Source organism: Trichosurus vulpecula, chromosome 5, assembly GCF_011100635.1.
Source record: "Trichosurus vulpecula isolate mTriVul1 chromosome 5, mTriVul1.pri, whole genome shotgun sequence".
Classification (NCBI taxonomy): Eukaryota; Metazoa; Chordata; class Mammalia; order Diprotodontia; family Phalangeridae; genus Trichosurus; species Trichosurus vulpecula.
In genome coordinates this window covers 287,753,182-287,780,922 of record NC_050577.1, presented here as the reverse complement: position 1 = coordinate 287,780,922, position 27,741 = coordinate 287,753,182, and the positions used below count along the sequence as shown (strand labels likewise).

Sequence of the window (27,741 nt, the reverse complement as noted above, 5' to 3'; positions counted from 1 at the left end):
TATTTGATCCTGGAGGTAATAGGAAGCCTCTGGAGTTTATTGAATGGTGTGTGTGTGTGTGTGTGTGTGTGTGTGTGTGTGAGAGAGAGAGAGAGAGAGAGAGAGAGAGAGAGAGAGAGAGAAGTATCTGAGGTAGGATTTGAACCGAAGTCTCCTTGACTTTCAAGTCCAATACTCTTTTCCATCTTTCATGCTGGTGAATTTAATATCTGTGCAAACTTCTGTCTTTCTCTCTTAGAGAAGTATATCTGCTACGCTGAGCAGACCCGAGCGGTGTTGGCCAAGTTGGCAGATCATGGCAAGAAGATGTTCCTTATCACCAATAGCCCCAGCAGCTTCGTGTAAGTCCCTAGTGCCTGACTTGGCAGGCTGAGTCCAGTTTCTTTCCAGACTTGAAAATATATCAGGACGCCTTTAACATAGGGCTAACGTGGCTTTGAATGTCCTAGGGACAAAGGAATGCGGTACATCGTCGGGAAGGACTGGCGGGATCTGTTCGACGTTGTTATCGTTCAGGCCGAGAAGCCTAACTTCTTCAATGACCGGCGGAGGTGAGAATCTCCTTTCCCCGGAGTCTGGCTTCTCGGTATTTACCACTAGGATGAGGGCTCAGTTTGGGGCATGGCTTTTGGTGAAAGTGATTGATGAAATCATAAGCATCGTCTCTTACAAATATCTTTTTTTTAGCCCCTTTGGAAAAGGAATTCTGAGAGTGGTGAAAACTCATCCATCAAAATGGTTCTGAGCTCATCTTTGGCTGGCAGAGTCAGGCTTCTAAGAAAGTTACATATTTAGAAGATCAGAGTCTAGCTTGTTCTATGAAGATGAGACATACAGAATTCTTTGGGTGTATAAGAAGGGTGTTAATGATAAGTCTGCTAGCTGTGGGACCCTGGGCAAGTCCCTTAGCCCTGTTTGCCTCAGTTTCCTCATCTGTAAAATGAGCTGGAGAAGGAAATGACAAACCAGTCCAGTATCTTTGCCAAGAAAACCCCAAATGGGGTCATGGATATGACTGAAACCTCTCTACAACAAGGATGAGTCTAATCTAATTTCCCACCCGTTATGGGAATCCATATATACAACAGACTCTCCTAGAAAGCTTCCAGTGATGGGGAGCTCATTCCTGACAAGTCAGTCTGATTGTAGGAGCTTCAGTTGTTGAAAGAGGATTCCTTGTCTTGAGACCAGAATCTGCTTCCCTGTAGTTTTTACCCACTGGAGTTCTAGGAGCAACTTTTTTGAGCCTTGGGCAACATTTCCAGGCCTATCTAATAGGCCCCGGAGGTTGTTCTCATCTGCTGTTAAGATCACCATTTATAAAGGGAGTTCCCTTTTGATGATATCACCAGTCCTTGACTGAATGTTGTTACAGCTTAGTTCTGACCTTGAAACCTCACTGTTTACCCTCCTCTGCATGACAATCCTTTATGAGTCTGAGGGTATATATCTATGATCCCTTATTCCTACTCCCAAGTCTGCCTCCTTGGTCTTCTTTTATCCTGATTAAATATCTTCACGTCTTTTTGCCTGTTTTGACGTGGTGTCCTCTTAAGACTTTTCATCATGCTGTTTGCTCTCTCCTGTGGACAGGCTCCATTTTGTCGATGCTTTTAAGATGTGGAGTCTGGGAATTACCCTGGTACTCCAAATATGAATGGTGGGTAGTATGGGATGTCGGACAGAGCTCTAGAGGTGGAGTCAGAAGACTTAGAGTCTGGTCTTGGCTTGAACACTTAGCAGCCGTGTGACCATGGGCAAGCTACTAAACTTCTCTGATTTCTCATCCACATAATGGATGTGATATGAGTCAGCTGCAGAATAGTAGATAAGAGTTGTGTTATCTTGGGCGTGCTACTAAATTTCTCTGATTTCTCATCCATATAATGGACACGATATGAGTTAGCTGTGGAATAATAGAGCTGTGTGTCCATGGACAAGCTAATTAACTTCTCTGATTTCTCATCCATATAATGAATATGATATGAATTGCTTCTGTATGATAGCTAGAGTTGGTTTTGGCCTTGGGAAAACCTGGGTTCAAGTCCTTCCCTGACAGCTACCAGCTATGTGACCCTGGCCAAGACACTTAACTGCTTGATGCCCTAGGCAACTCTCAGACTTATGAGCTTCAGAGAAGGTGCCATCTTGCATTGGTAGAGGGAGTGTCCTCATCTGGGACTTCCCTATACTTTTGTAGGGTTATTATAAGGAGAAGACTCTCTGAGCCTTAAAGTGGTAAATAATAAATGCAAGTATGGTTCTTTTAGGATAGGGATAGGATCTGTGATTTCGTTGGTCTAGGGAAGTCCCAGATGAGTACATTTCTTCTACCAATGCAGAATGTTCAGAGCACTTAGAGGTTAAGTGACTTGTCCAAGGTCACACAGCCTGAATGTGTCAGAGGCAGATCTTAGAATCAGATCTTCTTGGCACCAAGGCCCTCTGTCTCTTCCTTATACCATGTGCCTCTCCTAGAATTCTTTTTGCCTACTAGTCAAGCCTGGGGCAGAAGACCCCGGGGCCCCCATTGCCTCCCTTGTTCTGGGCATTATATTTTTTACAAATGCTGCCTGTGTTTGCAGGATCCTTTTTAGCTGACATCTTACTGGGGGCTCATGTAAAATCTACACTCAAACCCCTTGCTTTTGTTTCCTCTACATGAACTGTTACACCAAGCTTCCTTTCACATGCATTCACATGGTTTATTTTTTTGAAAAGGCAGCATTTTTCGACACTCGTTGCAGAGGTTTTATTCTCTCTTACATTTCGTCATCCTGCTTTCAGCCTGTCCTTTCAGATTGTTGAAATATTTTTGAATCCTGATTCATTCAGCACGAGTCCTATCCCCTTCAGCTCCATCCTCTGCACAGCTGAGAAGGATGCCTTCATGGCCTTCATCTGAGTGGTTAAGAGAAAAAGTTGACTGGTACAGGACCATGAATGCAAAATGGGCAAGGACTGTTTCACTTTTGTCTGGGTTTCCTGAACACATAATAGGTTTTAATAAATGCATGTTAGAATGCAAGGACTGTCTTGTTTTTTCTTTGTATCTCCAGTGGCTAGCACAGTGTTTGGCACATGTTGCTGTTGGTCAGGCAAGTCTGACTCTTTGTGACCTCATGGACTATACTGTTTAGGGGGATTCCTTGGCAAAGATACTGGAGTGGTTTGCCATTTCCTTCTCCAGCTCATTTTACAGATGAAAAAACTGAGGCAAACAGGGTTAAATGACTTGCCCCGGGTCACACAACTGTTACGTGTCTGAGGCCAAATTTGAACTTGAATCTTCCTGACTCCAGGCCCAACACTCTACCTCCTGAGCCCTGTAGCTGCCTCCTGTGGCACATAGTAGGTGCTTAATAAATGCTTGTTAGAATGTAAGCTCCATAGGGGCAGCTAGGGGGCGCAGTGAGTAGAGCACCGCCCCGGAGTCAGGAGCACCTGAGTTCAAATGTGGCCTCAGACACTTGACACACTTACTTGGGCAAGTCACTTAATCCCAATTGCCCTGCCTTCCCCCCTCCAAAAAAAAAAAAAGAGAAAAAGGAATGTAAACTCTGCAAAGGGAAGAACTCTCTTGCCTTTGCTATGTATCTCCAGTGGCTAGCACAGTTCTTGGTGCATAGTAGGTGCTTAATAAATGACTGTTAGAGTATAAGCTTCTTGCTTTTTCTTTGTATCATCGTTGGCTAGGGTTTGGCATGGGGAAGGCTCTTATTAAATTGTTTATTGATTGTGGAGAGATTTTTTTCCAGGCTGACACTGACTCATTAATAAACTTCACCCATCTAAGAATCTAGTCCTATCGTCAACCCACATTTATCCTTGAGCAGGTTGGGAGATTTTGTTAAATGTCTTGTGGAAATCTATACCCACCCTATAGAACATGAGCTGCTGGGTGTCCTGAACTGTTTTGTTTTTTCCTTCCTGTATCCTTAGTGCCGAGCACGGTGGCTGGCGCATATGCCACTTGGCACAAATGTATTGATTGATTTTTTTTCTATGCCATTGAACCAATGGGTAACCCCATAAAACAGGGAATGTGGTTAGTGTGGCATAGCTTGTACTAAGGAAATCCAGGCTGTTCTCTTTATGTTCCGAAAACACATTCAGTAATCTCTCCTAGTGTTTTTCTGGGCTTCCACATCAAACTTTGGTGGTTTTCAGAATCTACATCCTTCCTCCTCTCCCTCCCAGACTTCTTTAATTCACCTCCAAATCACCACCCTCAGATTGCCTTCTATCTTGGATGCACATTCATTTATATGTTAGCTTTCCAATTAGAGGACAAGCTTTGAGGACAGGGACTGTTTTTCTTTTTCTTTGTATCCCCAGATTGTAGCACAGTGCCCAGCACACAGTAAGTGATTAATAAATGTTTGCTGAGTAACTTTTGAACCTGGGAAGTATGTGGATACCAGAGCCTTCTCTGGCCTTCTATCTACTATACTCTTCTCTTTGTGATGGTTGCAACAAGACCAGGGGAAGAGACTGGTACATCCTGGGAGCCCTGCTTTCTTTCCTGTGTGGCAGCGAATCACCATCCTCCTGGCCACCAGGCCATAACCTTCCAGTTGACTTTTGGTGTGAACCCTAACGACTCTGTCTTGGCATGACACTGTGGTAGGCTTCGAGAATACGAAGACAAAAAAAGCCATTTCCACCCTCAAGGACTACTTTTTCTATTTGGTTGGTGATGCGTAATTACTTCCTCCTTCGTTTTCAGATGATGAAGGTTATTCTGGGACCAGTTCATGTTTATAGAGACTTTAAATACTGGGCTTGGAATCAGGAAGACTCATTTTCCTGAGTTCAAATCTGGCCTCAGACACTTCCTAGCTGTGTGACCCTGGGCAGGTCACTTAACCTCACCGAGGCTGTTTCCTCATTTGTAAAATTGGGGCAGTAATAGCACCTGCCTCCCAGGACTGTTTTGAGACTCAAATGATAGATAACCTTTGTGAAGTGCTTTGCAAACCTGAAAGTGCTATGTTTGTGTGAACTATTATTATAAAATAATATTAATAATATCAATATTAATATCATTAATATATTAATTACTATAGTGACAAATATTATAATTATTATAATATAATATATAATTGTATGTATAAATTATAATATATTAGTAAATATAATATTAATGTAAGATAATATTAATAATACCAGCAGAACCCTGTACTAACATGTTGTGATACTTCTCTCATTAGACCATTCCGTAAGGTGACCGAAAGAGGCGTACTTCTCTGGGATAAGATCCACAAGTTGGAAAAAGGCCAGATTTACAAACAGGTATTATAAAGTTCATTAAAAAAAAATTGACTTTTGCTTTTATTGGTATGGGGAACTCCTAGAGGAAGAAATTCCTTCTACTAGGACACAGTGGAAATTTGCAGGGGGGCATCTCGTCTTCAAGGGCATTGAGAGTCAAGGGACATGCCCAGGGTCACCCAACCAGTCTGTGTCAGAGGTTGGGATTTGAACTCAGGGCTTCCTATCTCCAAGGCTGGTTCTCTGTCCACTCTCCCACCCTGTCTCTGTTCATTCCTTTGTGTTGTTTGATTTCAAGGTTGGCAGATATTAAGCATGGAAAGCAGCCTGGGTGTGTTTCAGGGTTTAATCATTGTGTTTGGTTCAAAGTGTGGCACAGTGTTCATAGTGTTCATTTTGGGGTGATGGGATCCCTGGCTCTGTTACTTATGCCCTGTGTACCTAGGGCTGAGTCATTCTCTCCAAGGGTCTCATTTTCCTTATCTGTAAAACAAGAGGGCTGGACTAGATGACCTTTGCTGTCCCTTCCAGCTCTGCGTATATGACCCTATGTAATCCTAGCTCTGGGCCCAGGGTGAGTCACTTAAGCATCCCGAGTCTCAGTTTCCCCATCTGTAAAAATGAGGGGGTTGGACTAGGTACAAATTCTAAAGCTATAAGCCTAAGACTCCACTTTATTACACTAAGTAGAAGAAAAATAAAATTTGAACTGCTGAATTCTAGCTTAAATTTTTGTCACATTTAAATGCATATTGCTTCCATAGTGAGGGAGATTTAAGATACCATTGAGACACTTAAATAACCTTTTAAAAATAACTCTTTCCTGTGGTGTGTCATTCAGCAGGTATCATCTGAGTGGTTCCTGGCAGGTTGACTATGTTCCCTTCCTGACAAAGGGGGCACGTGTGGTCCTGGGATGCTCAGATTTAGTATTATTTTATTGGGCTGATCTCTAATACTAAAATGAGGCATTTAGGGCTTATTTAGATTTCTTAATTTTTTTTTGCATGGGTCCACATTTTTTATTTTCCCTTGATGCAGATCTCACCTGTTCTACAACTTAGCTTTAGAGAGTTAGTTCCCTGGGGGCACCCACAGGTTAAGTGACATGACCCAAGGTCCTACTGCCAGAATGTGTCAGAGTCAGGACTTGAACCAGGCCTCTCTGAAGGCCTGGCCAGCCTGTTCTCCACTCTGCTACACAGGTCATCCCTCTTGTTGCTTTTGTATGTGTCTGTACTCCTCACATGAAATAAAATTTGCATCTTGTCTGTTCCAGGGCAATTTATATGAATTTCTGAAGCTTACTGGATGGAGGGGGTCCAAAGTGTTGTATTTTGGAGATCACATATACAGTGATCTGGCTGTGAGTAACCTTCCTTTCACCCCATCCCACTGCAGGCTGCAGTCAGTGTGTGTTTCTAGTTAATGAAAAGTGAATTAATGTACAACTTGTTTCTTTTGGTGTTAATAGAAGAATAGGGACCATTTCCACCTGTTAAGGAATTTCCATTTTTCTTCAAGTGCTGTTCAGTCAGTCAGTCAGCAGGCTAACCAATTACTGTGTGCCAGGTGCTGGGCATACAAAGTAAACTTAGTAATCATTTATTAATTGTCTGCTGTTAGGTGGTAGAGCGCCAGACCTGGAGTTAGGAGTATCTGAATTCAAATCCAGCCTCAGACACTTACTAGTTGTGCGACCCTGGGCAAGTCACTTAACCCTGTCTGCCTCAGTTTCCTCATCTGTAAGATGAGCTGGAGTATCTTTGCCAAGAAAACTCCAAAATGGGGTCCCGAAGAGTTGGACACAACTGAACAACAACAGTGCCGGGGGCACTGTGCTTAGTGTAAGGGATACAAAGGCAAGCGAAGAAGCATTTGTTAAATACCTTCTGAGTGCTAGGGCAAGAAAAGGTAAAAACAGTCCCTGCCCTCATGGAGCTTATATTCTAATGGGGAGACAATATTTACCTAAAGAAATACGTGCAAGATCTATACAGAATAGATGGAAGAAACCTTAGTAGGGAACCTGGGCAACATGCCACAAATTCCTATTTTTATGGACTGGGCTGGCACTTAGATCTGTCCTGGATGGGGCAGAGATTTCTTGGATGATGTGCGTTCTTCCAAAGATGCAGATCTCCCTTCTCAAGCCCTCCTCCCCACCCATTGCCTTCCCATCCTGTGAGATTTTTGTTTCTGTTTTCCCATAAGGAGACCTTATAAGATAATATGGTCTTAGATTTAGGACTGAGAAAGACCTTGGAGGCCATTGAATCCACCCCCTGCTCCCAGTTTGCAGAGGAAGAAAATGAGGAACCAACAGGTTGAGTGAATTGCCTGTAGCATGTGGGATTGGAACCAGGTGTTCCTGATTCCTGGTCAGTCCTTCATCCACCACCACCTTTTTCTGTGCTTTTGGTATGGATGAGGGGTGGTGGTGATGATGGTGGTGATGTGTAATGCTAATGGACCACTTGCACTGGCCCTCTGCGGTGTCTCAGGCTCCAGGCCTGGCCAGCCCCCTCATTCACCACTGTCCTGCGCAAACCATTATCGGGGATGAGCTGCAGGTGGCTATGCCTCCTGGGTAGTTTTCCATCATCCTTTGAGTTGTCATTCCATTTCTCATCAGAAATTAACGTTCCCTGCCATTAGTTTGCGAGAGTGTGTAAAGGTTGCCACCACAAGCAATTTGGGGAGATTGAAAGCTCTGCACTCCCCACTCCCCGCTTCCCAGGCCATCCAGGCTGATCTCTGTCGGCTCCTCCCTACTGGCCCAGTACAGCGTTTGTCTGTGGCTCCTGTCTGAGATCTCAGATCCTATCTTTCCTAGCTGTGTGACCATGGCCAGTACCTCAGTTTACTAATCTGTAAAATGGGGCTAGTCATACTTATGATACCCCACCCCTTACCCTGAGACAGGTTTGTGAGGGTATACGATGTACCAAATGTACACTTTGCAAGCCTTTAAGTTGTATAGAAATGTATTAAAACATCAGTTGTGCTAGGATCATTTTTTGTTCACTGATTTGTACCAAATAATGTATGGCTTTTGGCAAAAGTCCCTCAAAGGACAAGAATTCATCATCATTGGAAATCCTGAAAGAGAGAGAGAAAGAGAGAGAGGGAGGGAGAGGCATGATATGAGGGAAATGGTTTTAAATTTGAAGTCCTGAGGTCTGGCTTCGATTCCAGGCTCTGCCACTTAAGAGTTGTGACCTTAGTCCAACCTCTTCATTTTTACAAATGAAGAAACTGAGGCCCACAGGGGAGAAGTGAATTTCTAGGTCACACAGAGAAGTGATAGGTCTAGGATGTTTCTAGAGCTTAAGTTTATCCATTGCTTTAATTATTATTTTTTAACATAAGAACAAACTATTCCTTTTTATTAGCTCATCGAATGTTTTCTAGAGTGTAGCTTTCTGGGATCTGGGCAGCCTTAGTAGTTGCCATGATTCCCAGGCTGAAACTTTTCATGGGGGTCAAATGGTTAAAGCCCACAATGTAATGTTAGTAATGAATTGTAATTCATTCGGCCAGCTTGGTTAATAAGTAACCTCGACAATTAAGAAACCATTGAGCAAACACCGATTGTGGCTGAAAGAGGTAATGAAGCTTAAGACTCACGTTGGCTCTTGGCAGGATTTAACCCTGAAACATGGCTGGCGGACAGGGGCCATTATTCCTGAGCTGAGATCAGAGATCAAGATCATGAACACGGAGCAGTACATTCAGACCATGACCTGGCTGCAGACCCTGACTGGATTATTGGAACAGATGCAGGTTTGTGGGATTTTTCCCTTTCAATACCTCCCCTTTCCCCTTTCCTTCTCCCTTCTCCTCTCTTTTTCCTCCCCCCTTCCCTACTCTTCCCTTCCCTGCTTTCTCTCTCTCTTTTTCCCTCCCTCCCTCTCCCCCTCTCTCTTTTGCTTTCTCTCCTCTCTCCTCCCTCTCTTTCTCTCTCTCCTTTCTCTGTCTCTCTCCCTCTCCCCATCCTTCCCTCCCCTCTGTCCCTTTTTCCCTCTCTCTCCTCTCTCTCTCTTTCTCTCTCCTCTCTTTCTCTCTTTTTCTTTTTCTTCTCTCTCTCTCTCTCTCTCTCTCCCTCCCTCCCTCCCTCCCTCTCCGTCTCTCTCCCTCTCCCCATCCTTCCCTCTCCTCTTTCTCTCTCTTTTTTCTTCTCTTCTCTCTCTCCTCTCTCTTTTTTTCTCTCTCTCTTTCTCTCTCTCTTTTTCTTTCTGTTCTTTTTTCTCTCTTTTTTCTTCTCTTCTCTCTCTCTCCCTCTCCCCATCCTTCCCTCTCCTCTCTTTCCCTCTTTTCCTTCCCCTTCCCCTTCTCTCTTTTCTTCTCTTCTCTTCTCTCCTCCTTAAGTCTGGAGGGATTACACCAGCTCAAGTCATTTCAGGTATTTCCTGTTTAAGGTTAGGCTGAACAAGGCTTAGATCATTTTCAGGGACTACAGATAAATCACTGAGGCTGGATTTTTTTTTTTTTGTGAGACCGTCTCCAGCCTTAGCTCCATGAAAGGGCCTCTGAAAACCCTGCTTTAGTTCAGTCAGGAAGCCTCTTAGCTGTGGCTGCCCGGCCATTGTACTTTCTCATTTTAGAACATAACGTAGCCAAGGGTCTGGGGTCTTTGGGGACCCTTCAGGCTCCAACAGTCTGTGATTTGGCTTCAGGCTTCTAGGTGGTGGCCCTCAGGAAGATCACCTGCTCCTTGGCTGGGTGTCTCATTCATACTTATTAGCTCAACCTGACCTTGAAGATGACATCAAGAAATGGAAATTTCTGTGTGTTCCAGGTCGCCGTCTCCTCTGTAAAGCCTTCCCTGATTTTCTCTCTGAAAAGCCACAAAACAAAGCCCAATCCCTGGAATCAGCTACTTGCTAGCTTTTTATCCTTATGTTTAAATTGCCAAATATTACCTCGAAGATTGATTAATAAATTTTTAACTAATTCAGGCCCTGCGGTGGGCCTGGGGGATACAAAGTCAAAAAGAACCCCTGCTCTCATGGGACTTTTATTCTAACAGGGGAGACAATACATAAGCCCTTAGATACACACTAGACGTATTCAGTGCAGCAGCATAGCAACTGGACCCGTGATGTCATTGCTATGGAGACTTCTGGGTGAGGAAGATTCCTTTACTCCTAAAGTCTGGCATTTTTCTGCAACGTCTAGTCTTAGGAACTTGCGAAGGGTCACACAGCTAAGATGTGTCAGAGGCCAGGCTCGAACCCAGACCTTCCTAACTCCAAGGCCAGCTTTATATCCACTATACCATGGATAGCTTTGAAAATATATAATAAAAGTAATTGGCATTTATTTATTCTTTGAAGTCCATTTCTGCACTTGCAGGAGTCTTGCAACAGCCCTGTGAGAGAGATATCTGCCGTGGTTACTAGTCCTGTTTTGCAGATGAAGCTGAGGCTCAGTGTGGTTAAGGAACTTACTCAAGGTCATGTAGCTGGAAAGCAGCAGAGACAGGTTTCAAACTCTAGTACAGGGGCGAGGAATCTGCGACCTCAAGGTCACATGTGGCCCTCTAGGTCCTCAAGTGCAGCCCTTTGACTGAATCCAAACCTCATAGGACAGATCTCCTTAATAAAAGGATTGGTTCTGTAAAACTTGGACTCAGTCAAAAGGCCACAGTCAAGGACCTAGAAGGCCACATATGGCCTCGAGGCCACAGGTTCCCTACCCTTGTGCTAGCACTATGTCACACCTATCCACAATTACGTGCCAGTCCAACAGACATTTTCAGTTTATTCTGCCCACTGGATAAACCTCTTGTAAATCTTAGGGAAGGATGTAAAGTTTAATTCATGTGTTTTCTTCCCCACTGTAGGTCTCCTATGAGAGGAAGGTTGACATGATGCACAGAGGTGACCTGGTGTTTAAGTCCCACTTCTGAGACACACTGACTTTGGGACTGGGGCAGGGCATATAACCAGGCAGGACCCCCAGGCTACTTTCTAAGGCTGTAGTTGCAGATTTGCATTGATAGACAGAGTTCCTCACTTGGGAGCTCCTTATAACAATGAACTCAAAAGTCGAGACTCCTCCTCCCTCAAAAATAGAAAAACACATATTTAAAAAATACTATTTTCCATCGAAGCAACCATCACTCAGCTAGAGTGTTCTTTCAACTCTTAAGTAAGACTTTTTTTTCCCTACAGCCTTTCTGAGGCATATTGGCCTAGTATATAGAGGGCTGGCCTTGGAGTCACAAGAAGAACATTGGTTCCAGTTCTGCCTCTGACACATATATTAGCCGAGTGTCCCTGGGCGAGTCAATCTACCTTAGTGCCCCCAGGCAACCCTCTGAGACTAAAGGTGTAGAACACATGATAATCTGTACGGTTTAAGGGACTTTCCTCGCTGAGAGTTCCTTTTGCCAATGAAAGCTCTGGTCTAGCTAAAAGAAAAAGATTCTTCACTATATAATAGAACCAAATCACACAATGTCTAAATGGGGTTTTAATAGGTGTTGAATTTACTCAAGCAAGGTAACGTATTTTTACATGTAATAGATTTTGAGTTTGTATTAATAAGTTAATTTTAATTACTATTATTATAGTAATAAAATATGTGGCCATTGGTGCTCATGGTTACTTGGAAGGCTGCCCCAGGTCCTTTGTTTGCACTGAACTGATTTCCAGCAGCAGTTATTAGATGCTAACACTACCCAAAAGACGGGGTAACAATTCACATTTCTCTCTATCTTTCAGCTCCAAGTGCTTTCCTCACAACAACCTTAAGAGTAGATGCCACAGGTTTTATTACCCCCATTTTACATAGGAGAAGACTGAGACTCAGGGAAACAGAATGACTACCTGAGGACCACAGTCTAATCAATGTTAGAACTCATCAGGATTTGAACCCGTGTCTTCTGACTGGACATTCACGCACCCATGCTGGTCTAGGGTGTGGTATGGTGGAAGGAGAGCTGGATGTGTAGTTAGAGGACCCCGGGTTAAAATCTCAATTCTGCTGTGTAACCTTGGGCAAGTCACTTCCATGACTGTTAGTTTCCTCTGTTTGCAAAATGAGAGGGTTGGATAAGGTGATTTTAAGATCCTTTATGGCTCCCAATATAGGACCATATGTTTTGTGCTTTTCTCACCCTTTTAGAGCTTTTAAAAAAATGCTATTTAATATTTAAATGATTTTAATATAACTTTATATAAATAAGACATTTAATATAACAAACAAGTTAATACTTACAATTATTAATAACACTGATTATTAATAATATTAATCTTTCTAAAGAATACCGTGATAATATAAACAATTTACACTTAATATAAATTTAAACCTGTCAGTTTCCTTCCCCTCATGAAAGGAGCCATAATGACCGGGGCAAAGCGTCATTGTGCTGTTTCTTCTCTGTAGTTGGAGAAGTTCACTCCATGAGGATTTATTAAGCACCTACTATATGACTCTGGAGATACTAAGACAAAAATAAAGAGAAACTGGCCTCTAGAAGCTTATGTTCTATTGGGGAAAATAACTCATACACAGACAAAAAAATACAAGCTATATGTACAAGCACTTTCTGGGAGGGGTGGAGAGAGAGTGTGTGTGTAGGGGTGGCAGGTGGGGAAGGGACTGGCTAGGGATCAGGAAGGGCCCAATTTGGGAGGTGCTGTTTGGGCATCTTTAGTCTTGACCAGATGATGTCAGGAGTGGGGTGAATGACCTCAGCAGCTTCTATCTGGCATTCCAGAGAGGGCTACTCAGCTGTTTGGTGTTGGACTTAGGTTTCTAAAATAATGTGTGCCCTCCCTCCCACCCTCTACCCAAACAGGAGAGAGGCAAGAGAGGGAGGAAGAAAGAGAGAGAGAGGAGAAGGGAGGAATAAAAAAGGAGGGAGAGGGAGAAGGAGAGGGAGAAAGAGAGGGAGGGAGAGAGAGAGAGAGAGAGAAGGAGGGAGAGAAAAGGGAGGAAGAGGGAGAGGGAGGAAGGAGAAAGAGGGAGGGAAAGAGGAGAAGGGAGGAAGAAAGAAGGAGGGAGAGGGAGAGGGGCGGGAGAGAGGGGGAACAGAAGGAGAAGGAGGGAGAGAAAAGGAAGGAAAAAAGGAGGGGGAGAGGGAGAGAGGGAGGAAGAAGGGGAGAGGGAGGGAGAGAGGAGAAGAGAGGAAGAAGAGGGGAGGGGAGAAGCCACCTGGTGCTGCCTCCTGCATTTCTGCCTTTGGGAATTTGGGCCTCTGAAGTGAGGCTGACTAGGTTGCTGGAATGGCTTTGGGGCTGGCGTTCTCTCTTGGTCTGGTGGGCATCATCTGATTGTGAGTTCACATCTGCTTTTCCTTTGGGTGCCTTTGTTTTCGAATGGTGCATATTTAAACAGAGAAGACATGAGCTAAGAATGGGAAATCAGAAGTTTTATATTTTAGGCCAAGACTCTGGTCTTAGACTCCCAGAGGTATCTGGGTACAAGACAAAGAGTACTACATTTGCAGTCAGGCGACCTGCATTTGAGTCCAGACTCTGTCAGGATTAGTTGTGTGACCTCGGGTAAATCGTTCAACTTGTGTTGGACTCTTGTCTGTGCTACTTAGACCCTGTGTTACCTTTGGCCGAGTCACCTAGTCTCTCTGTGCCTCAGTTTCCTGAGGGGTTGGACTGGATAATCTGTAAAGTCTCTTGCAATTCTAAATCCTAAGATTTTGTGACTTGGATGAGGGAGAAGATGGGAATAGTGTTCTAAAGCAATGGCATCTAATTCATATAGAAGTGGAGGGCACTGATCCCTCTGGCCTACATGCTGACTTAGTTTTAAAATGTAATAGTATCTGTATTTTATCTTATGTTATAAATTATTATAAATATTTTATAATTACAATGTTATTATAATTATAATATTCTATGTAATTATGATCATAAATCTCTCCCGATTACATTTTAATTTGGTTTGGGTTGCCCTCAAGAGCGCCCATGGACCCACGTGTTTGACCCCTCTACTATTGAGAGATTCACCTTCTGTGGCCACAGGAGAGAAGAAGAGAGCGGGTGATGGTGCTGAAAGTGGGCTGGTGGGCCCTCCTTGACTGGCTTTCATCTTCCCACGGAAGCAGCAAGCTAAGCCATCTGTTTTTAGCATGGCACTGGGGTGAGAAGGAGAAGGAAGATGAGCAATCCCTGGGGAATTGTGGAGAATGAGATAGGGAGTTGACAATGATGAACTACTATAAATGTGAGTTACTTGAATTTCTCAGAAGATCCATAAGATCATTGATTTATGCTGGAGAGGGCCCCTTAAAGGTCACCCCATCTCATCCCTCATTTCCTAGAGGAGGAGCCCAGGGGACTGAGGGACCTGCCCAGGGCCATAGTGACAGAGCAGGTAATGGACCTCTGACCTCTACCAAATGTGTAACTCTGGCATATAACCTTTTGGTCTCCCAGGCAACCTTAAGATCATAAGCTTCAGAGAAAAGTGCTGATTTGCATTTTTATTTTTTACTTTTTGGAGGGGGGAAGGCAAGGCAGTTGGGGTTAAGTGACTTGCCCAAGGTCACACAGCTAGTAAGCGTGTCAAGTGTCTGAGGCTGGATTTGAACTCAGGTCCTCCTGACTCCAGGGCTGGTGCTCTGCTCCCTATGCTGCCCCCTGATTTGCATTTTTAGAGGGAATTTCCTCAGTCAGGAGTTTCCTATATGCATCAGACCACTAGTTTCTATTCCTATACCTCATCCACTCTGCTTAGCCTATCGCTGTTCCTTATCCTTGGATAAGGGATCCATGTTCCGTTGGTGAGGGCCTTTCTGCCAATACTACTCGATTTTTGTTTGATTTTAGGAGATGGTTTTGTCAGTTGCTGTGGCCTAAATAAAATGTATCACTTGGTGGCCACCCTTCTGCTGATGAAATCCTGCGCCCTTAGCCAGGCTGGTCTTTGTATGGCCGCAGGCCATTGCTTGTAGTGGAAACGTTTCCATCTTGGGTGCCTAAAGGCCAGACGTTGTGTCTTTGGGAACCCAGAGCAGCTTCCATGCCATGATCATGAAGGATCTCCGGTGGAAGAAGTGTGAGTCATAATAATATAAAGACCATTTAGGAGATTCAATGGAAAGAAAGCACCCTGAGGGAAAGTCGATTTTTGGTTACTGTCCAGGTTGTTTTTACTTTAATTCATACACACACACACGCGCGCGTGTGCGCACACGTACACACCAAAGACACCATTCACAACTCTTAACGGCTATGTTCTCATTCCTCAGATTCACAGAGATGACACATCGCAGATGATTTTGCAGGAGTGGAAAAAGGAAAGAAAGGAGATGAGGTAAGGCTTGCATCTTGTAAATGTTTAAATGCAGTCTCTCTCTCTCTCTCTCTCTCTGTCTCTCTCTCTCTCTCTCTCTCTCTGTCTCATTGCTTGGCCCTTCCTCCCACTTGCCTCTTCCTCTAATCAGCTGAAATGTCCCTCCTTACTGCTTGAAGAGGAAGTATGTTATAAGCAGAAATGAAAAAAAAAAGCTTTATTTTTTTTTTCAATTTTTCAATTTCAATTAAATTTTTTTCATCACTTGCTACTTTTCCAGAACTTCATTCCAACCCACAAAGATCTCTCCCTCATAACAAAGAAGTTAAACAAAACAAGTCAATCACTGGACACATCTGTACTGTATAGCTCATTCCACACCTGTAGTCCACCACCTCTCTGATGAAAAGAGGGAAGCACACTTCGTTTTCATTCCTCTGAAGTCTTTCAGTATTTCTTTCCTTTGTGTCTTTGTGTCAATTGCGTGACTGCTTATTTGGATCATTTCATTCTGTACCACTTCATCTAGGTTTTCCTAAGTTTCTTAGGATTCTTTGTTTCTCATGACATGATAATGTTCCATTGTGTTTGGTTTTTTTTGGTTTGTTTTGGAGGGAGGAGGTAAGGCAATTGGGGTTAAGTGACTTGCCCAAGGTCACACAGCTAGTAAGTGTCAGGAGCTAGATTTGAATTCAGGTCCTCCTGACTCCAGGGCTAGTACTCTATTCAATGCGCCACCTAGCTGTCCCCCATCACATTTGTAATACCATATACCCAGCTGTTCCTCAGTCAGCGAGTACCCACTTTCCTTCTACTTCTTCGCTTGGAAAAGATTTTGGCAGATGGGAAAACTGGTAGGGTTTGTGAAGGCCAGTAAGTTATAAACTTTCTTGTGGACCAGGTGTTGATAGCAAACTAATTGGTTTCTCTAAGACTCCAGGCTGTAAAGGAGGTGCCAACCTGCATTGGTAGAAGGAGTTTGCTCCTCTGGGAGTTTCTTATGCTAGTGAAATTACAAGTCCGTTTGCTGTCTCCATCCCTTAATTTTTCAGTATGAGGTTATGTGGTGTAGTGGATAGAGACCCATACTCAAAGCTAGGAATATCTGGGTTCAAGTTTCACTTTTTCTTACATGCTGGCCCAATGACCTTGGGCATCCATATAACATCGTAGTGATACTTACATAACCCTTTCTTAGGAAAAGACATTGAACAAGCCAGAAATGAGCTCCCTAAGAAAGAAAAAAGCTCCAAGACCAGATGGATTTACAAGTGAATTCTGCCAACTATTTAAAGAACAATTCATTCCAATACTACATAAACCATTGGAAAAAAATTAACCCTTAGTGCTCAAGGCAACTTTCTGAGACTCTGAGCTGTAGAGAAGGTGCCCGCCTGCACTGGTAGGAGTTGCCTCCTCTGGGAGTTCCCTGCATCAGTGAAATCCCAGTCCTAGATCCCAGCTGGTTTCAATAGGAAGCAGAATGATGTGGCGGTTAGATGCCATAGGGGAATAAGGAACTCTCAGTCTCAGATTTTTCATCTGTAAAATGGCGGCGTTGGACTTGATGCCCTCTAGGGTTCCCTTTGGTTTCTGTAACTTTTGTGCATTGGGAGAGTTGAAGCAGGAGAGACACACTTCACGTTTCTGCTCATCTTCTTTATCCTTTCTGTCATTCACATCCGCACCAACGGGAGGCTTTGACCTTTGGGGGAGCCCTTTTCCGTAGTGGGACCCAAGCTTGGGGGAATAGCTGGGGGGATGGGAGGGGGAGGGGCCAAGGAGCAGGTGTAGCAGGACCTCTGACTCAAGAGGAGGTGGGCACCTCTTATTTGGGGTGCTTATGTGTTCTTGAAGGAGCCTGTATTGCAAAGAGCCCCAGGAAAGGAGGCTGGGCACCAGGGTTTTATAGCCAGCTCTTCAATGAACCTGATATATGATCTTGGGCAAATCCTTCAGCCTCTTTGGGCCCTCAATTCATTCATCTGTAAAAGGGGGTCATTGGACTATCTGATTAGAAAAGTTCCTTTCTACTTCCAAAATTGTATTATTTCTAGTGAAGATTCTTTATTTTAAATGACTCTGAATTTCATACTGTTTGGAAGGGCCCTTCCAACTGAGGTGAATTAGTAATATTTGGGAAAACTCATTTCTTTTTTAAAATAAATTTCCCCCCCCCCAGCCACATGCAAAAACAGTTTTTAACATTTGTTCTTAAAACTGTGAGTTTCAGATTCTCCCTTCTTCCCTCTCTACCCCACCTTATTGAGAAGGCAAGCAATTTGATATAGGTTATACATGTGTAGTCATGCAAAACAGTTCCATAATAGTCATCTTGTGAAAGAAAACACAGACAAAGAACCTCAAGAAAAATAAAGAAAGTAAAAAAAAAAGTATGCTTCAGTCTATATTCAGACACCGTCAGTTCTTTGTCTGGATAGCCTTTTTCGTCATAAGTCCTTGGATCATTGCATTGCTGAGAACAGCTAAGCCATTCATAGCTGATCGTCTTAGCGTGTTGTTGCTACTTTGTACACAGTATATGTCACTTTGCATCAGCTCATGGAGGTCTTTCCCAGTTTTTCTGAGAGCATCCTGCTCATCATTTCTTATAGCACCACAGTATTCCAGAACAATTACATGCCGCAGTTTGTTCGGCCATTCCCCAGTTGTTGGGCATCCCCTCAATTCCAATTCTTTGTCCCCAGTAAAGAGCTGCTAATAAATATTTTTGTCTATATGGATCCTTTTCTTTTTTGTTTTTTATCTGTTTTGGGATATAGACCTACTAGTGGTATTGCTAGGTCAAAGGGTATGCATGGTTTTATAACCCTTTGGGCATAGTTCCAAATTGCTCAACAGAATGGTTGAATCAGTTCACAACTCTACCAACAGTAGATTGACGTCTCATTTTTCCCATATCCCCTCCACCATTTGTCATTTTACTTTTCTGTGCTATTAGCCAATCTAACAGGTGTGAAGTAGCACTTCAGAATTGTTTTAAATTTCTTCAGTATTTTTTTTGTGTCTCCTTTACCAAGCTGTTGATTCATTTTTCATGATTTTCTTTCATCCCTCTTATTTCTCTTCCCATTTTTTCTTCTACCTCTCTGACTTAATTTTCAAAATCTTTTTAAAGCTCTTCCATTGTAGTGACAAATAAACAGAAACTAAGGGAGCATCCATCAACCAGAGAATGCCAGTTACCCTTCCCATCTGTGGGCTGAGAGCTGTGGAAGCAGCCACTGCTGCTGCTGATTCAGTGGCTCCCAAGGTCTGCTTCTGGGTTTGCTAGGGCCGGGGCTACGTTGGCACTGGTGTGTGCTAACCTGCGTTCCGCTGTTACCCTGGTGCAACACACATTTCCTGTTGACATTCCAAGTTCTCTTGTTCTGGAAAATTGTTTCACTCCATCTTTTTGTGGTTTCTGCTGCTCTAGAATTTGTTTAGAGTCATTATTTAAAGGTATTTGGAGGGGTTTGGGGGAGAGCTCAGGGGAGTCCCTGCTCTTACTCCACTGTCTTGGCTCTGCCCTCAAGAAAATCCATTTCTAAGGAAAAGGGCAACAAAGTGGAGTGTTTTCTTCTGGGTCTTAGCAGGTATTTTTTGTTTTTATTCTATTTTTTCAAGTAACAAACATTATTTTCTCTCCCTTTCAACCACCATCCCTAGTTTAAATAAAAAACAACCAAAAAAACCCCTCTTGGCAAATAACACATCTTTACGCAAAACGAATCCTCTGCATTGTCCGTGTCCAGAGACGTACGTCTCATTCTACACCTTGTGTTTGTCCATCCCCTCTCTGCCAGGAGGTGGGCAGCAGGCTTCATCATTGGTCCTGTGGAATCCTGATTGGTTGTTGCATATGTCAGAGTCCTTAAATCTTTTGAAGTTGTTTGTCTTGACAATGTTATTGTGTACTGTGTTCTCTTGGTTCTGCTAACTTCATTCTGCATCAATTCATATAAGTCCTCCCAGGTTTCTCTTAAACTACTCCTGTGGTCATTTCTTAGAGAAGGATAGTGCTCCATTCCATTCATGTACCATAATTTATTCAGGCATTCTCTGGTTGATGGATGCTCTCTTAGTTTCTGTTTATTTGTCACTGCAAAAAGAGTTGTTATAAATAATTTTCTACATACGAGTCCTTTTCGTTTTTGTTTTGGCAGGGCAGTTGGGGTTAAGTGACTTGCCCAAGGTCACACAGCTAGTACACGTGTCAAGTGTCTGAGGCCGAATTTGAACTCAGGTCCTCCTGACTCCAGGGCCGGTGCTCTACTCACAGCGCCACCTAGCTGCCCCATACGAGTCCTTTTCACCAATTTTCAATCTCCTTTTAATCTCCAGTTACAATAACAATCATAATGATAACAGCTACCCTTGTGTGGCACCTTAAGGTTTGCAATTACTTCACCTTCATTAACTCATAGGCTTAGTAATGTCATTGCTGGGTCGAGGGGTAGTGACTTTTGGGGCAAGTTTTTAAATTGCTTTCCAGAGTGGCTGGACCAATGAGTCTACCAATAGTGCATTCATATGTTGCCAGATGGGCAGCTAGGTGGTGCCATAGTGCCCAGAGCACCAGGCCTGGAGTCAGTTAGACTCATCTTCCTGAGTTCAAATCTGGCCTCAGATACTTACCAGCTTTGTGACCCTGGGCAAGTCACTTCACCCTGTTTGCCTCAGTTTCCTCATCTGTAAAATGAGCTGGAGAAGGAAATGGCAAACACTCCAGTATCTCTGCCAAGAAAACTCCCAGTGGAGTCATGAAGAATCAGACACAACTGACAAAAATGACTGAACAACAGTTTTAGGTGGGTTTTAGTAATGATAATAACTAACATTCATATAATGCTTACTATGTGCTTACACTGTGGTAAAAGCACTTTACAAGGATTACCTCATTTCATCCTTAAAACAACTTTCGAGGTAAGTGCTAAGATTACCTCCATTTTACAGATGAGAAAACTGACCCAAACAGAAGTTAAGTGACTTGCCCAGGGGCATAAATGTCTGAGGCTGGATTTGAATTCAGGACTTCTTGACTCCAGGTCTGGTGCTCTATCCACTAATGCCACCAAACTACCCAGAAGATAGGAAATTGGTAGGAATTCCTTTTGAAAAAATGATTGGGGAAGAGGTTTTCTTTGTGAAAAGTTAAAGCTCAGTTGTGAATTTATCCTTTTAAAACTTGGCTGATAAATAAAACTAGATGCTTTTGATAGTCTCATTTTAAAAAATGTTTTCTCTTTTTGGTCACACTTTTGTGGTTTTAACATTCTACTTTCCTCCGCCCCTTTTTACTTTTACAGAGAAATGACCAAAAATTTCTTCAACTCCCAGTTTGGAAGCTTGTTTCGCACAGACCAGAACCCCACCTACTTCCTGAGGCGCTTGTCTCGATTTGCTGATATCTACATGGCGTCTCTGAGCTGCCTCCTGAGCTATGATGTCAGCCACACATTCTATCCCAGGAGGACTCCCTTGCAGCATGAACTTCCAGCCTGGTCTGACAAGCCCCCAGCGGGGGACTTCAGGATCCCCTTTACACAAGGGGTGGCCCAGGCCAAGTAACCAAATAAACCACTCGAGGTGGGCGGACATTGAGGCATTAATACCAATGAGAGTATAAACGTAGCTTTTTAAGGAAGTATGAATATTGTATTTCGCTATTTATATGGTTTTATCTGGTGAATAAATTTCTTTGTTTTGATAGAATAGGAATTCAGAATTAACTGGTCTAACTCTCTTCTGGTCTGTAGGTCCTATTAATGATAATGGGAATTATGGACACCCAGAAGAGGGGAAAGTAGAGCCCCGCCAAGTTTCTGTTGGCTGAAAGATGAGCTTCATATTGAAAGTCTATTTATTCAGCCTTTTGGTTTACAAAGGCCTTGGAGCTGAATGTTTCTGGGATAGATAAGGCCCTTTTTGTACTAGTTCTAGAGTGTCGTACTTGGTCGAGTTTTGACAGTGTTGAAACAATTGTGTTTCTTGATCATTCATTCAGCAGCTCCCTACTGGGTACCTAATATGTACAAGGCATCATGGGAAACAGATACATAAGTCTTCATCCTTGCCGTCAGAGAGGTTACAAAGGGGATGCAGCCTATTATAGTGGAAACAGCAGAAGACTTCGGTTGGAATTCCACTTCTGGTTCTTGTTAGCTGTGTGACCATGGGCAAATTGATGAGGCTCTGAGCTTCAATTTTCTTACCTCTAAAATGGGAATAATCTTATAGTAAGAGAGCCCATTGTAGATTGGGTAAAAGAGCTGGCCTCAAAGCTGGAGTTTGAGTTCAAGATCCATCTCTGACGCATACCGGTTTTGTGACCCTAGGTAAGTCACTTATTTGCCCATAGGCAGTGCTCCTAGACTATGTTATAGATAGCAGAGAGGCACCAAGCTGCATTAGTAGAGGGAGTTTATCCCCTATCTAAATCTTCGTGGGTCACAGAATTGTTGTGATACTCAAATGAGATAATAGAGTGTCCCCAAGGTCTTTAAGAGGGTAAAACCGTATTAAGACTTTCAGGACTCCCCCACCCCCACCATATACATAAAGTGCTTTGCAAACTTTTAACCCACTGTGTGAATATCAGCTATTGTTATCATTGTAATTATAATGTAGCCAAGTTCCATGCTCATGCTGGACTGCCAGGCTAAAAGCTAGAGCTCATCCCTCCCATCTTTGGTTTTGAGACTTATTTTGGTACTTCTTTTTTAATGTGGACATACCTCGAACCCTGGGAATTCGCAACACTTCAAAGAAAGTGAAGCCCTGGCTCCTGGGAGGACTCGAGGCTGGAAGATGAAGTAGGTGGCTAATTTCCTCACCCTCCCTCATCCTCCTTCAGCCACCTCCATACCAGGGGCACACCAACAGTATCATGACTCACAGAGGAGAGCCTATGCCTAGCTGCCACAAAGAATTTTTTTTCCCTGACAAAGGCATCTTGGATAAATAATCATCCCAGGCTACCAAGAAGAATTCAGGGCTGGAGGTGGGTTGTGGTTCTCATTTAAGGAAGGTTATAGATTCACGTGCAAAATAAGACAGCAGGAGGATGAGAATATCAGGAAACAGTTTGAAACAATCCACATGAATTATCCAAAAGCTGTTAAAAAAGCAAAAAACTACGTCAGTCTCATGGTTTGCTACTAAAGATGGGATGAAGGCACAAGGAGAATCTTTTTGTAACAAACTTACGTGATCCTCCCACCTCCTCTTAAATGTTATTAAAATGAATGCACAGATAGCAAGCCTAATATTAATCCACAAGACCCCAGGGCAGGCAACAGACTAGAATGAAATTAGCAGTGCTGGGGAAAGAGGGAGATGTTGCTCATGCATCGTCTCAGACCCTTGACTTTGGGGTCTTTTGTATACTTTCTTAGTGAGTGGTTTGGGGGTTGAGGTGATTCTTGCATTGTTGGTTGAGCAGTGCAGGGTTTCAGCAGTTCCTAACCTTTTTTTGTGTCATGGACTCAAAGTCTTTGTTGAATAATATTTTTAAATGCATGAAATAAAATGCAGAAGACTCAAAAAGAAATGAATTATGTTGGCATTCATTTTTTAACATTGAAAAAAAAGTTCATCCCAGGTTAAGAGCCTCCAGGTTAGGATATAAACTCTTTTTGAGTAGAGATTGTTGCATGTTTTTGTATTTGTATCTTCAGCACCTTAGACAGTACCTGGCACATAATAGGTACTTAAATAATTAACTCCCTTTCAGCAGCTCAGCCCCATTCTCCCTGCTGACAATGTAAATTGATCTTTCTCCAAAAGAATGATGGATACGTGGCTGAGGATCATAAAAGGTACAGTTAATTGCGGTGGAGAGGTGGATGAGTGGGCTTGGAGGCAGGAAGACTTGAGTTCAAATCCTTCCTCAGACACTTGCTGGTTGTGTGACCCTGGGCAAGTCACTCAACCTGTCTCCACTTCCTTTTTTAATAAAATGGGGACAATGATGGCACCTACCTACCCCCCAGGGTTGTTTCGAGGATGAAATGAGATAATATATGAAGAGTGCTTTGTAGACCTTTAAGGACTGTAGACAGTTATTATTGTTGTTAATGCAACAAATTCTTTATAACGTGGTTTCCCAAATACACGTGGGAGTGCTGAGAATTTGTCCGGCGCTGGCCTTTGAAAGGGACAGACATAGATCACGGTTAGACTGTACTCTTAGCGAATAGGCAAATGGCAACTGCCTCAGAACCAAAACATGTCAGTGAAATCAACAAATGTTTTTCAGGCATTTCCTGTACTCGGGGGATGCTTCAGTCAAGTCTAGGCGATGGGGACCTTTCCTTGGAGACACAGTCTAAATTACCCTGTGGGAGGACGGTGAGTGGTTCGGGTGTAGGAAATGGGGTTGGCAGGAGAGGTAGGTAGAGGGGGGAGAGAGATCTTTTCTAAGTAAAAAAAAGTAAAAAGATAATTTTTCTTCCCTCCTTTTTAGAATACTTTGCTTCTGTGAGTTGCCTGATATTGATTTCAAGGACGACACTCTTAACTGGGGGTATGCTGGAAAATGTTAACAACTAGCTCTCTAGGGAAAAAGATGAATGGGAAAAATTTAATCAGCATTATTAACATCATCTCCAGCTTTCTTAAGTCTAGATCATCAACAAAATGACAAACCAAGCCCCGATTTGTAGTATTTTCTGATTTCTGAGGTGTCGGTGCTCACACCAAAAATTTAACCACCAGTTCCCTGAGTCAGCTTGAGATAGCTGTAGAATACCCTCACAAGCCATCTTTGAAAAGAGATTGGTTCAGTGGAAAGGGTACTGTATTCTGAATCAGAGGTCGTGGGTTCAAATCCCTCTAGTGTTGTTTAATGCCTGTGTGACCTTGGGCAAGTCACTTAACTCCTCTGGTTGGTCTTCATTTTCCTCATGTGAAAAATGAGGGGCTGGACTAGATGATATCTCTGTCCTTTCCAGTTCTAAGTCTGGAACCCTCTGATTTTGTATCATTGGTCGCAGGAAGCCCAGGAGGCATCATGGCGTACAGTGGGAAGAGCACTGACTAGCTTAACAAGACTTGAGTTCAAATGCTACTGATGTGATTTGGGAGTAGTCACTTAACCTGCTGAGGCCTCAGTTTCTTTGTCTGTAAAATGAAGAAATTGGGCTAGGTTGCTAGTTTTAGATCTATGTGAGCTCCTGGAAGGCAGGGACTGTTGTTTGCCTTTATATCCCCAGCGCTTAGCACGGTGCATGGCACATAGTAGGCGCTTAATAAATCTCCGTCGACTGGCTGATCTTAAACCCATCACGGTACTTGAACCCAGTGCAGCCCAGACCCACTAGCTCAGTAGGCATTCCCTCTCCGTGAACGATGGCACCCTCATTTTCCTCTTCATCCAGGGAGTTGACATGTATAAGCATGTGGATGTCTACCCACTAATCCTTGGGCCCCACCATTACTGAGATCACAAGTGGGATTTTTGACCACTGCAATGTGGATTTTGTTCTTTGTCCTCTTTGCCCAGAGCTAGAATGAGGCCTTTGTGGTTGAAGACTGTGCCGCACCACATGGGTTACTGCTGTCCACCTGAGACTTCAAGCCTTCGCTTCCCCTGTATGTGGTTGAGGTGCCCCAGAGAGTAGGATTTTCTAGCGTTAAATTAATCGTGTCTCTGTAGAGGCCACAGGCTGTAGTTGATAGGGCACCGAACTTGGAGGCAGAAAGATGGGGGGTGGGCTTCCAGTCTCAAGTCAGATTCCTGCTTGTTGTGTGGCCCTGGGAAAATCACATCAGTTCTCTGTTCCTCACTTTTCTGATTCCCAAGAGACTGGGTTGGATTCGATGGTCTCTAAGATTCCTTCTGGGCAGCTAGCTGGTGCCATAATGCATAGAGCACTGGTTTTGGAGTTGGGAAGATTCATCTTCCTGAGTTCAAATCCGGCCTCAGGCGCTTAGTAGCTGTGTGACCTTGAACAAGTCATTTAGCCCTGTTTGCCTCAGTTTCCTCATCTGTAAAATGAGCTGGAGAAGGAAATGGCAAACCACTCCAGTATCTTTGCAAGAAAACCCCAAGTGGGGTCATGAAGAAGTCAGACGCGACTGAAAAACGACTGAATAAAAAGATTCCTTCTGGCTCTAAAACTAGGCTCTTAGGAAGGTAGCATTAAAAGTGTCTCTGGTTGAGACTGCGCCAGGGGGACAGCAGCTCGCGTCCGGCTCCTGGAGGGACAGCAACCGCAGCCAATGCTCTCTGCCTCGGGGATACCGTGGCCGGGGTGTCCGAGGACCTGAGTTCGAATCCCAGTCTTCTCGCTGTGTGACTAAGGAGGGAACCCAGAGGCCACACTCCACTCCAACCCTAGGCTAAACAAATATACCTACTTACCCCTCTTTGCAGAGGTGGGGGTTTAAGGGTGTGGAATAGGGCATATAGCATCAACCATGGTTGAGGTGTTGGTTTGCTTTGCTGAACTGGTTTTTTTTTTCTCTTTTCTAATTTCTATAATGAAGGTTGGCACAGTGGGAAAGACCATGAGGAAGGACAGGTTTGGAAACATGGGTGATGTAAAAAGCAAAAGATATGGCTAGAAACAAGGTGATAGAAATGACAAAGCCATGTACCCTGCTTACCTACGTTCATCTATCCCTTGTCTTGAAAGGACAGTGGGTGAAATCCTGGTGAAAAAACGAGGTGTCTTGGCCTTTCTTGGCTGATTATTAGCTAAATGAGGATCTGGGGAGAAGACATCCTGGCTTTTGTCAACTGTAATTCAATATACAAGCTTATTATCAGTTGCAATCAGTGACACATAACCTGGTTTAGGATATATGATGTTATTTATCCTGGTACATTTTTGCCTGCATTATTCACCGAAGAAAATGCATTTTTTTCCTAGTATTTCCTCAGTAGCAACACTGCTGTTTGTAAGTAGCTTATCAGCCTAGGGTGGATTGAATAGCCTTAACATGCAAAAAACACTTCCCTGCTCCCCCCAACTACCAAAACCCTAAAAACTCTTAGACAATGAGAACAACCCCATAATCACACAGAGTCTGTGGACTCTGATCATGAACCAAATTTGGGGATGATGTCTGAATCCTACGTGCTCGGTGCTCAGGAATGAGATGGGCCGCTTCATGCTAGAGGGCATTCCAAATGTGGCCATGGGTGATGAGGATCCTGTTACTATCTGATTTATTACTAGGAGACAGGATCCGTGTCATTTATCAGTACAAGCTGTCATCCACACACGGGGAGGTTTGTCCTATCTTTCCTCGGCCTTGGCATCTGTCCTGTGTAGTGGTGGCTTCTGGTTCAGTTAATGTTGACATCACTAGCATGTGAATGCCAAATATGACTTCTAGAAAGGACTCCCTTGGAACCAGAGCCCAAGCTAGGAATTTTTGCCCCTGGGGCAACAGGTGTTGTAAATTGTACCTGGGGCAAACATCTTGAAGTGAGGGCCCTCATTTGAGGGGGATGGGTGAAGCAGAGCCTTGGGGACATCAGGACACTTGCAGGGGTGGGGGAGAAAACCTATTTTTAGCTAATTCCTGCTAATACGGTACTGGGCCTTGCTATTTTTACATTGTTGAAAGAATACAAGACTTGTATTGCACCTTGGGGCAAAGCTGTGGTCACCCCATTCTGGTTACACTCTGGTTGGAGTAAGATCTTGCCAAAAAAAATGCCTGATAAATCAATCGTCAGCTAGGCAGACTGACATTCTGTAAGTGACTCACTTGGGGACTGGTTTGGGAAGTATTAATGATTTCTCCATGATAGACAGTAGAATGTCATGTTCTTAGAACACAATGTAATTATTTTATTTTGTACACGTGAGCTTTTCTTGCACTGCTTTGATGTTTCTCTATTAGTCCCAGGCTGGCTTCGCTGGTTAATTCTCTAGTTTGCTTCCGTATACCATTGAAAACTCGACATTGGACCTGGAAAGTTGGTTCTAGTTGTCAGTCCAATGATGAGATTAGCCAATGTGATGCCAGTTACAATATGAAATTAGGTCAATGTGAATTTGTTGACTGTTGATTTAAGAAAAAAAATGATTTTTGTGTTATGTAATAAATGAACTTCCTGCAGAATAAAAGCTTGGGTGATATCATTGAGTCCATTAATGTTCACTTTTGTCTTCCATTGGGCTTATAGAAAGAAGTCAACTGAGCAGGGTGCAGGAAAGAGTACTGTGCTTGGAGTCTGAA

General features: G+C 43.4%; 1 protein-coding gene across 2 annotated transcripts in view; it reads left to right on the top strand.

Moving 5' to 3' along the window:
• NT5DC3 (5'-nucleotidase domain containing 3) overlaps positions 1 to 23,086 on the top strand; it is a 74,428-nt gene extending 51,342 nt beyond the window's left edge. Inside the window, exons 8-14 of one of the 2 annotated variants that reach the window (XM_036760306.1) lie at positions 239 to 341; positions 450 to 551; positions 5,214 to 5,295; positions 6,554 to 6,640; positions 8,920 to 9,060; positions 15,497 to 15,561; positions 20,853 to 23,086. In XM_036760306.1, coding sequence (XP_036616201.1) covers positions 239 to 341; positions 450 to 551; positions 5,214 to 5,295; positions 6,554 to 6,640; positions 8,920 to 9,060; positions 15,497 to 15,561; positions 20,853 to 21,114 — 842 coding nt within the window. In that variant the 3' untranslated portion in view covers positions 21,115 to 23,086. The remainder of the gene's footprint in view (positions 1 to 238; positions 342 to 449; positions 552 to 5,213; positions 5,296 to 6,553; positions 6,641 to 8,919; positions 9,061 to 15,496; positions 15,562 to 20,852) is intronic. The other variant, XM_036760305.1, reaches the window with a different exon arrangement.
• Positions 23,087 to 27,741: the final 4,655 nt, after the last annotated feature.